The 12,050-nt window shown below is 38.8% G+C and overlaps 1 protein-coding gene across 6 annotated transcripts in view; it reads right to left on the reverse strand.

The window, feature by feature from the left end:
- Window positions 1-604: 604 nt before the first annotated feature.
- Window positions 605-12,050, reverse strand: part of LOC134337501 (guanine nucleotide-binding protein G(I)/G(S)/G(O) subunit gamma-7) — a 160,006-nt gene continuing 148,560 nt past the window's right edge. For all 6 annotated transcript variants that reach the window (XM_063032577.1, XM_063032581.1, XM_063032580.1 and 3 more), the window contains one exon: window positions 605-2,482. In XM_063032577.1, coding sequence (XP_062888647.1) covers window positions 2,357-2,482 — 126 coding nt within the window. In that variant the 3' untranslated portion in view covers window positions 605-2,356. The remainder of the gene's footprint in view (window positions 2,483-12,050) is intronic.

Genomic DNA, 12,050 nt, shown 5'->3' on the forward strand with positions numbered 1-12,050 from the left:
GCACCATAGTTACTCATCTACTATAATCAATATCATCTCCTAAACCCATAACATCCACCATCAAGTCTGGGGGCAGTAAATACACAGAAACACCACTAGCTGGAGATCTTTACAAGCTGCACAACATCTTGACCTAGTAAATCTCCCCAGCCCTTGATGAGAATTGGGTCTAAATTCTGGAATTATCTCCCAATATGGCAGTATCTTTACCAAGGTGGAAGCTTATCATCACCTCTCAAGGAAAAATGGATGGGCAATAAATAGTGGCTTTTTCACTAAAGCTGACACTCCAAACAATAAAAATGTTCCTCCAACTGTTCTGCTACTAAGTATGGAACCAAGCAGATATGTATGCTATGTATTTTTCAAAATATAAATAGCACCAAGTTGAAGTAATGCAATAAATTTAGGTTGGGATTTCAGAATAATATTCATCCAAGCACCTTGGTGGAATTATAATCTCTAATGCACTTAATTTGCGAAGAGTCCAGACAACTTGAGTTTTTATCTGAATATATTATGGATACTGAAATAAGAGATTAATAAATCCTAGTGCAAAATGCAGGCTGAACAGTTAGAAGACACAGCAAACTTTAAACTCAGGCAGGTTGTTTTGTTGTCTCTTGTACCCAAAAACTTAAAAGATACACAGATTTTGGATGACATTTATAATATATACAAAGACAGTGAATTTCCATTTCAATTTTCCCTTAACACTAGTCCGTTTTTTTTAAAATGTGGAAGCCTTTCAGCTTTGATAGGACAAAGGCTTTTCTCTGTTGAATGAGGTAGGACCTGAAGGTATATTAAAATCATGCAGCATTACCAGGTAGTTAATTTTATACCACAGGAAAATTCACTATCTGGGTAGATATCATTTACATTTGGCAGTTGTAATCAGAAGGAAAGCCTTTTTCAAAAGATACAGGAAAACTAACTTACAAATGTATGTTACTACTGTTGTATAAATACTTTACTTTCAAATTAGGAATTATAAAAGTTTACAGCAAGTACAGAGTAAAATCCCAGTTGGCACTAGTACTTTTCCCATTCCAGCCTGATATTGCAAGCAGAATGAAGTTGCTCTTACACTATTCAACTTGACTAACAATGAGGAGACAAGCACTGAAGTGTTGATCAGGTATTTTGCAGACTGTACCCACTTTTTTGTACAAATTCCGAAATACAGTCTGTTGAAATTGCTGAATTCATTTTAAGATTTTCTCAAATTTAATAGCTTCTTCCACAGTCCACAGAAACTGTTTTAATAACTTCTTCAAATCACAATTCATACAAATCTTAGCCAATTAAAAACTCTGATTTGCCAAAGGGCCAAAAGACAAGTTGACGTTTACTATTTATTCCTTTATCATTTACTATGCAGGATTTTAAATTACCTGAAGAAAATATACAGTATTAGGTGCAACATACATTGCTTTCCCACCCAGTTTAAGTCAGTGATGAGTTTGTTATGCCTCCTTCCACCTCTTAAAAAAAATCAAACTGCCAAATGCACTAGAGCACTATGTAATACAAATCTGAACCAATATTGATGCCATATATGTAGTGTTCTATATTAATTAGCAATTGTCAGTGTAAATCAAGACACTGAAAAATTATTCTGTACACATAACCTAAAAACAAATCTTTAACATTAAAGTTTCTATTACTTCTGATCTACCGTAAGCTACACTCTGGAAACTTTGCTGCACAATGTTCAATTTTCTAAAACAGGTTTCTGACATTGATTAAAATAGATAATGTTTGGGAAGATACAGTTTCACAAAAATCCTATCACTGAGCTAAATTAATCAAACTTACTAATAAAACTAATACACCCAGTATTGATCAACTAAGCAGAGTAACTTAAAATTGACATTATTTACAAAGCCTGATTATGTACTTAAAGGGGATAAACCACTTCATGTTTAATGTTTCAATACTTGGACATTCAAATGAGGGTCTCAATTTTGTGTTAAATATTTGAAAATTCCTTCAAATTGAAGGTCCATATATTATACAATTCCATTTAACTGGGATTTCTACCAGAAAGGTAATCTGACATTTTCCCTCCCACCCACCACAACAAATATATCTACTTATTTCAATCAAACTTTAGACAAATGAGAAAGCACACTCATGAGAAAATTCATCCCCTTCTTAATCTGGTGAACTTAATTTTCAATGGCATTGACTAATTTCTAAATCCCCTTTGTTAGATTTGCAAACACTGGTTCAACTGTAGTTTTAAGTACAATCCATATTTAAACACCTCTTCACTGGTTAGAGTATTTAATAATGTTGGCAATCACAAATTGGCTTTTAATGCGCTGTGCTTCATACATTATGGGCAAAGCTATAGGATGATGCAGGGCTTTTTCTCCTTGAAAGGATTTTCAGATGTTGGGACTCCAAGAATCAGTGGATCATTCCGGGCATGCTGTTCACAGTAATTCATAAGGTCTACAGCAGCCTTGGATACCTATAGAGGAAAAAAAAATATTTTAGGCATGCATTATGAAAACTGAATACACACCCACTTCCTCCTTTCAATTATGAAACAGTTAATATTTCAGATCACCAACCTTGCATAAAGCTGAAAATAAATATTGGGATGGAGAGAGAAAACAAAAGGTATTATCTGGTGTGCATATACATATATTTCAAATTTGTACTGAACAGTGTAGGAAGACCTACAGAAGTACTTCTGTCAGTGCTTAGGGGCATTTTTTTGTAGGCTTCAAATAATTTCCAGGCAAAATTTTGGCTAAGGATTTGGGACTGTAATGGGGGAGAGGGCAGGCAATGCAGATGTTTCTTAATAAACAAAGATAGCCTACTCCTCTCCCTGCCCTTGCCACCACATGCAAATGGAATGCCCTCACACAAAATTGGAATAATACAGTTAAATGTGAAAAATTACTATATTCTAAAACAAAGAATATCTAAATAGGCAATTCACTTTTTCCAACATTAAAACTGGCTATTCTAGTTTCTTTGGTGAGCAGAAAATTATTTAATCATTTACAGAAGGGATTGCATATTTGATATTTGCAGGGCTGCACAGTAGCGTAGTGGTTAACACGACACTTTTCAGTGCCAGCAACTAGGATTCAATTCCTGCCGCTGTTTGTAGGGAGTTTGTACGTTTTCCCTGTGACAGCACGGGTTTCCTCCAGGTGCTCCAGCTACCTTCCACAGTCCAAAATGAACTGGTTGGTATCTTAATTGGTCATTGTAAATTGACCTGTGATTAGGCTAGGGTTAAATCAGGGGTTGAAGGGTCTACACCGTGCTGTTTCTCAATAAATAATGTCCGAAGCAGAATCAGTCAGCACGAGACTGAACAGGAGTTGCAAATCACTTACTCTCAGTCAGATGGAAAGAATGTTAAAAATAGGCCTGTACTGTGCTGTACTATTCTATGTTCCATGTTAAACATGTCTACTAGACTTCAAATTTACCAGCGTCTCTGGTACATGTGTCCCCTGCATTTCGAACGTTTGCTTTACGAAACCTCACTGTTATGAAAGACCTACATTAGTACCCTATTTTTGCTTTCAGGTGTTTTCACTGTTACAAAAAAAAATTCAGTGCGCGATAAAAAATCAGCGCGCAAAAAAATCAGCACACAATAAAAGGCAGCGCGCCCCGAGCAGCCGCTCTCTCCTGGATTCTCGCCGGCATTGCTTAAGCACGAGCCTGTGAGCAGCCGTTTGCAAGATGAGTTCTATGGTATCGGAAAAGCCTGAAAGAGCTCGTAAGGGTGTTACACTTACGGTAAAACTAGACATAATTAAGCGTTTTGATCGTGGTGAACTAAGTAAAGACAACGTGAGTTTGGCTTATGGGAAGCTGATGAACATGATGTTGAAGAGGTTTTGGCATCCCATCACCAAGAACTGACAGATGAAGAGCTGATGCAATTGGAAGAAAAAAGGATAACTATTGAAACCGAATGAGTAATGATAAAGTACGACTTTAATTTTGAAAGGGTACATTGGTTTAGGGGATATTTGCAAGATGGTTTGAGTCCTTATTAAAGAACTGTGTGATAGGAAAATATGCAAGGCTCAGCAGTCAAGCAAGCCTTCCACATCAGCCACAGCAGACGACGAACCTCGACCTTCGACATCGAGGCGGGCAGTCATAGGAGAAGATAAGCTGCCTGCTCTAATGGAAACAGGCGACGAGATGACACCCCAGTGTCCCACCACCCCAACCCCCAGGCCACAGACAGATACCGATTTGCGGAGAATGCAAAGGTAGCCGGGAGGCACACAGCACATCTTTAAGAAAAAAGCCTAAGTAAACATACTAATTAATTAGGTGCCGCCGACATGTAATTGTCGGCCCAGATCAGAGACCACACAATCGGAAATCGGCACTGATCTGGGTCGACAATTACGGGCGGCACATAATTAATTTGCATGTTTGTTTTGGCTTTTTTCTTAAAGCTGTGCTGTGTACCTCCTGGCTACCGCTGGACCCCTGCGTTCTTCGCGGCAATGTATCGCTCAGCGGCCTGGAGGGTGGGGGGCCACTGCACCACCCAAACTCCGACGACTCAGTCCAACACACCATCATCAGTGTGCTCAGCGCTGTCCCGATTCCCATAAGTGATACTACACTGTACATACATTATTTCTACTTTATATCAGCTGTGTATTTTTACGTGTTATTTGGTATGATTTGGCAGCTTCATAGCTTAAAGGTTACTGGAGAGCGCTTGCGCGTTTTGCCAACAGCGCTTACGTGAGATTTTCTGCTGACGGCGCTTGCGTGAGATTTTTGCTCTGGAGAACAGTTCAGTAATGATTGTGGAAAAGTATTTCTACTTTATATAGGCTGTGCATTTATCATATCATTCCTGCTTTTACTATATGTTACTGTTATTTTAGGTTTTATGTTTTATTTGGCATGATTTAGCAGGTTATTTTTGGGTCTGCGGACGCTCACAAATTTTTCCCATATAAATAAATGGTAATTGCTTCTTTACTTTACGACATTTCGGCTTACAAACCGTTTCATAGGAACGCTCTACCTTCGGATGGCGGGGGAAACCTACTTACGATTTACATGTTAACTGTATTACTAATATAATGTCTCAATTAATATTTTGTTTGATACAAGTGTAAATGTATGGAATGTAGTGGTGTGAGTTACACTAGTGTCCGTCACACATTCTTGAATTGAATTGTATTGAATGATCTTTATTGTCATTATACATAGGTACAATGAAACTCTGTTTGGCTTCCTCTCAGGCAATTAAATAAAGCATTAGATAAAAACAAGACAGTAATAGAAAAACAGTATTAAATAGAGTAGCAGAAAATAAGTTGCGGCAGTACCAGACTATCACAGTAATGCACAAAGTAACCACAATAGATTCTATGATGACTTTTCTATCTGGAAGAATCCTCTGCAGAAAAAAAAACTGCAACATTTTCAAATCCCTCATCAAATACACATTTAGAAAAGGTAATTTGAAAATTACAGGCAGCAGTTTGCTGTGAGAAGCTTTCTGACATCTAATTATCATTCATTAGCACCCAACCTATAATAATAGATAGGGCAAGGACATGTTATACTATTGTCATGCAAAGTGTAGTTTAAAATAGGAACAGAACTGTAAAAGGTGCATTCCAACTTAACCTTCTTAATGTGGCATTGAAGTATTATTTCTAATTTTTGCTCTTCTCTTCATAGGGCACCATTTATTCCAGGGTATAGATATCAATGTGTCAGCTACCGTCAAACTGCAATGAGTATCAACAAAAAAAATGAAGGCCTGATAGCGAAATATGATCGGATCTATGTATTACACATGCAGGTGTTTTACAACATATTAACAGCAGAATTGAAATATTCATTCATTTTGTTTCATTGAAGTTGTATGTGGCTCTCAAATTGCTCCCAGAGTGTTTTAAAGATAACTAATAGATTTATTTTTTGTGGGATGCACTGATCAGTGGCTAGCATTACATGTGGAAGAAATGAATTTTTTGATGAAGAAATAATAGATAAACTTTTAAAATAATCATTGATTGGTACTGACTACAGTTGACACTTTATGGAAACTGAAAACTGACATATTAAATCTATTATTTAAATAACTGTGAACACCTGATTTTCAATTAAACACTAATTGCATATTTACTTAAGTCATAGGAGGCCATGCTAGCTCACAGACCAATCACATTCCTTCTTTATTTTGCATGGAACCTATTCATTCCCCCTGCCTCCCCATCAGTTCCCTTTGGACCCTATCACTATGGGCAATTTACAGTGGCAAGCAAATCCACCAGCTTGCCTTGGAGTACCAGGTCACAGGGAGAATGTGCAAACTCCACACCAACAGGACTTGAGGTCAAGAATGAACTCAGGTCACTGGAGCTGTGACAGAGCAGCTATATTAGGTATGCCACTGTGCCAAACTGAACCAAAAGCAAACATTCAAACCCTAAAGATCTGGAATGCATCTAGTCATAAGGTTTCTTTTCGATGAATCTTAAGTGCTATATTCCAACAAGTGCTTATTATACCTGAAATTAAAGGGGAAAAAAAATCAATTCTCAGAAGATGCAGTGCCTATAAAAAGTATTCACCCCCCCCAGAAGTTTTTATTGTTTTATAATACTGAATCACAGTGGATTTGTTTGGCTTTTTTTTTGAAACTGATAAACAGAAAAAGATTCTTTCGTGTCAAAGTGAAAACAAATCTCTACAAAGTGATCAAAATTAATTACAAATATAAAACACAAAATAATTGAACAAGTATTCAACCCCTTTGACATGACACCAAATCATCACCGGTGCAGCCAATTGGTTTTAGAAGTCACCTGTGTGCAAGTCAAAGTGTTTCAATTGATTGTAGTAAAAATACACCTGTATCTAGAAGGTCCAACCGCTGCTGAGTCAGTATCCTGGCAAAAACCACACCATGAAGACAAAGGAACATTTCAAGCAACGCTGCAAAAAGGTTATTGAAACGCACAAGTCAAGAGATGGATACAATAAAATTGTTACTGAATATCCCTTGGAGTACAGTTAAGTCAATCAAGAAATGGAAAGAATAGGGTACAGCTGTACATCTGCCTAGAGCAGGTCATCCTCAAAAACTGAGTGACCATGCAAGGAGACTAGTGAGGGAGGCCACCAGAAGACCCATGACAACTGTAGAGGAGTAACAAGCTTCAATGGCTGAAATGGCGGAGATTGCACATACAACAACCGTTGCCCAGGAGCTTCACCAGTTGCAGCTTTATGGGAGAGTGGCAAAGAGAAAGCCACTGTTGAAAAAACTCAGAAGAACTCTTGGCTGGAGTTTGCCAGAAGGCATGTGGGAGACTCTGAAGTCAACTGGAAGAAGGTTCTATGGTCTGATGAAACCTAAATTGAGCTTTTTGACATCAGACTAAATGCTGTTTGGTGTAAGCCAAACACCACATATCAAAAACACACCATTCCTACCATGAAGCATGGTGGTGGCTGCATCATGCTATGGGGATGCTGCACTGCAGCAGGCCCTGGAAGGCTTGTGAAGGTAGAGGGTAAAGTGAATACAGCAAAATACAGGGAAATCCTGGAGGAAAACCTGATGCAGTTTGCAAGAGAACTGCAACTTGGGAGATTTGTTTTCCAGCAAGATAATGACCACAAGCTTAAATCCAAAGGTACACAGGAATGTCTTAAAAACAACAAAGTTAATATCCTGGAGTGGGCAACTCAAGAGTCCAGACCTCAATCCAATTGAAAATTTGTGGCTGGACTTGAAAAGAATTGTTCACTCACGATCCCTATGCTATCTGACAGAGCTTGAGCAGTTTTGTAAAGAAGAATGGGGAAAAATTGCAGTGTCAAGTTGTTCAAAGCTGATAGAGACCTATGCACACAGACTCAAGGCTGTAATTGCTGCCAAAGGTGCATCTACTAAATACTGACTTGGAAGGCATTGTTTAAGAATTGTAATATATTTAGAGCAACTTGTAGAAATTTGTTTTCACTTTGACATGAAAGAATCTTTTCTGTTGATCAGTGTCAAAAAAGCCAAATTAAATCACTATGATGATGATGATGTCGTCGACTCAGACCTGAGAAGCCAGCGTCAGGCATTTTCATGCCTTACAAGGCACAGTCCGAAAGGCTGTGGGGGGGGGGGGCCACTCCTCGCACAGACATTTTGCAGTATTATTTTACGAGGCCGAGTTGCGAGCTCGACATCAACCTGGCACGGATGGAGAGCGCGCACGGGGGCGGACTGTCACTGGATCAAACTCGGGAACCTCCGTTCTCGAGTCCAGCGCTGATCTCACTGCGCCACCAGCCGACCTTAAATCCACTATGATTCAATGTTTTAAAACAATAAAACATGAAAACTCCCAAGGGAGGGGGTGAATACTTTTTAAAGGCACTGTATATGATAAATACTGGGTTACTGACAAACACAATAACCTTAACAAAATAAATCATTACTAGAGCCAGAGAGTACTGAGGTTTCATTTAAACTCGATCTGTAGGCTTGGGGGTTGGAAAGGAAAGGATGATACAGCAGTGAAATAGATGCTGCTGTTGCTGCTTCACAGTTCTAATAATCTGAGTTTGATCCTGAATCCCTACACTCTCTTTGTGGATTTGGTGTGTTCCCCTGTGACCATGTTTTCCATGTCCTATTAAATGCCTCGTTGGCATTTTAACTGGCTATTATAAATTACTCCTGATACTGGTGGCTGGCTGAGGGATCAGGCAGGGTGCTCTTGATGGGTTAGGTACTTGAGAGAGAATAGTAAACAAAAGGGGGACTGAGAATGTGCCATGACCAAGCATAGACTCAATTGGCTGCACAGCCCTCATTTCAAATTGTAATATGAAAAGAATTTCAGCTGGCACTCCAGCTCCTAACTTCTCAAACATTTCTTCTGAGAGTACAAATCCATACTTGAGGCACAAAACTACAGAACCTGACAGCCATCGACACATAATTAAACATTAGCACCAAATGTTACCAACTATATAGAAAGGAGAAAGCATGACGAAATTAGTAGATATTGAGGATATTAAATCTCCAAAATTGGAAACTCTTGTGTCATGAAGTCTGAAACAATACTCTATAATAATTTGATTAAAATTTTGATTTTACTCAATTTTAATCAGGATTTGACCTTCCATGATAAATAGAAAACTTAATTGAATTATAAATTAATGATGGAATACAATCCTTTTAAACTATGAAAGTTCCCACCTAATTAAAAATATCTCATTTCAACCTGTTAATCAATTTCAAACAGCAGTTGTAGTCTTTGTCTAATATTTGCATAAATGGAACACAGTTTCATTCTACTTACAGCAAATTGCTCTGAAATTTTGACAATTTCTTTCAATGGCAACCTTTCACTGCTTTTGAACATTCAAAAACAAATATCAAAAATAAAAGCAAAGCAAGATTGGACTCCGTGCATAACAGGAAACATTGTAAAATATTACAGCCCACTCAAAAAAGATCAGCTGTTTTTATTGATTATAAAGCACACCTGCCAGTATGCCCACTTAAATCCTTCTGGACAACTTTAAAGAATTCACAATAAAACCAAAACATCCTGTATGTGTCACAATGTTGTGTTAGTACTATTTTCTGTTATAAATAATAGTTAACATTTTGAAGTGAAAATACTAGCTCACTGAGACTTCCGTATTTTGCGAGTTGGTGGGGGGGGGGGGGGAGAAAGACGATTAGTGCCAAATAACAGTTTGTGTGGGAGGAATACATATTGAGCAATTCCAATGATGTGCTGCTGCTGGGAAAGGAGAAAGTAATTTTTCCCGTTCTTTATACGTTACTCAGCAATGGTCAACCCAATTTACTTGTACTCAATGGTCCAAACACTATCTCAATCATAGTTTAGTTCCAGCACAGATTAAAATTCTCCAAATTTGGATTGTGACCAATGCATTTTTCAACACAATATATTCTCATGGGAGTGAGCACAGGCAGTGCAGATTTATCAAAGAAAGAGATGATGTCCAACAATGACTCTTATAATTGTATGTACCTTTATCAGGTTACCCTTCAGTCATTTTCCTCCTGAGAAAACAAATCCAGCCTATACAACCTTTCCCCATAACTAGAGTCTTCTAATCCAGATAACATCCTGGTGAATCTCCTTTGCACTCTCTCTAGAACAACCACATTCTTTCTGCAGTATGGTGACCAGAATAGCACACAGTACTCCTAATGTTTTATAAAATTGCAACATAATGTTCCGAAGACAATTATGCCATCTATCTTCTTTTTTTAAACCACCCTATCTATGCTGCCACATTTAGGGAACTGACCTTGAACCCTCAAGTTTCCTCTGTTGATCAACATCCTTAATGCCCTACCATTTACTCTCAACATCCTACCCTTATTTGAACTCCAAAAATGCATCAATTTAAATTCCATCATGTCAATGCTCCATTAAATTTTCCTTCTTGGATTGCAAGCTCTGTCATGTCTAAAGAGATTAAAAGCAATAGTTCTGCAGGTACCTACATGCTAAGTTCCAACAACAACAGCAAAAAATCAATTTTGGTGATAGAAAAAAAGGAAGGAGATCCAGCAACTGGATGAAAACCACACCAGGTTTGGATCCTTTATCACTATCAAAACAATGTATGGTCCAAAAGCCCAATTATTATCCTCACTAAAGGCCAAGAATGAAGGAGAGCTACAAGGGGAGAGAGAGAAAGTCAGTGCTTGTTAGAAGAAGCAAAGGATTTCTGAATCAAGACCATTCATGACACATGTTCTTGTCTCCATTCTATAACACACCAGTTCAATTTCAGCACTAAAAAACCCTGACAAAAGACATCAGCTGGAAATCAAATCTTCTGGAGTAACAACATCCATGTAGGTATTGGCATAAATTCAGAGCATTATCTCTGCTACCTGGGAAGAGGATGACAGATGCCATAATCTTATTTTCTCAAGGAAGATGACAAAATTGATTGGAATAATTACAGAGGAGTCTCCCTGTTACTTGTGCAGGGGATGTCATCACCATAGTCCTTCTCAACTGCTTCCTTAAAAGTTCATTATATAGCCTTGGAAAAAGTGGATCATTTGTTGTACCTCAGGAGGTACAGCTCAACAAAGGCATCCATCAATAATTTAATTTAATTCAATACAATGCCCAGTGCAGATTTTGTCCATTTGAGGAAGAGTGCTTGAAAATCAAGAACCCAAGTTCAGCAGCAAGCATGTGGTCTACTGGACAATAGTGATCACCACCCTCCTGTATGCTTTGGAGAGAGTCTGGCTAAAATTCTTTCAAGCATTGGAGTGGTACTAACAATGCATTTCTTTGCAAGTCTTCCAATCCATTAGGGGAAGTGAATAAAAAATGAGGGTTCTTACTGCATCAATCCATTTCAAACGATCAAGCCACATTATCCACATGGCTGACAGCAGCCTCCCAAAGGATTTCCATTCCAATAAGAGATTTGCTTCCTCATTCATTATTGGAAACCACTAACCCATGACTACTCAAGGTGAAGGAAGTGTTTCCCCACTCCTGAAAGCTATCACCCAGTCTGAAAGGAACAAGAGAGACCCAAGCAATAACAACACAAGCAGTGTAGAAACTCATCCCTCAAAAAAAACCACCTCTGATAGACTCTGCATAACCTGTTCTTTAACAGATTTGACATTGTGGCCCCTGCCCATCCCCCACATGAGCCATCTGTTGTCGGCCACCAACCAACACATATTCCACTCTCCCCTCCTACCCCTCCTCACAGTCCCCTACCCTGCTCTCATGACTATACCCCTTCCCCACACAAAACCACCACGGTGGGCTTCACAGCTGAACAGGTGAGAAGACAGCTGAAACGTTTCAACCCAAGCAAGGCTGCAGGACCGGATGGTGTCAGTACCAGGGTGCTCAAAGCCTGTGCCCCTCGCTATGTGGAGTACTTTGCCACGTCTTCAACCTGAGCCTGAGGCTCCAGAGGGTTCCTGTACTGTGAAAGATGTCCGGCCTCGTCCCTGTACCGAAGATGCCACGCCCCAG

This window comes from Mobula hypostoma, chromosome 24 (genome assembly GCF_963921235.1).
Source record: "Mobula hypostoma chromosome 24, sMobHyp1.1, whole genome shotgun sequence".
In the NCBI taxonomy this organism is placed as follows: domain Eukaryota; kingdom Metazoa; phylum Chordata; class Chondrichthyes; order Myliobatiformes; family Myliobatidae; genus Mobula; species Mobula hypostoma.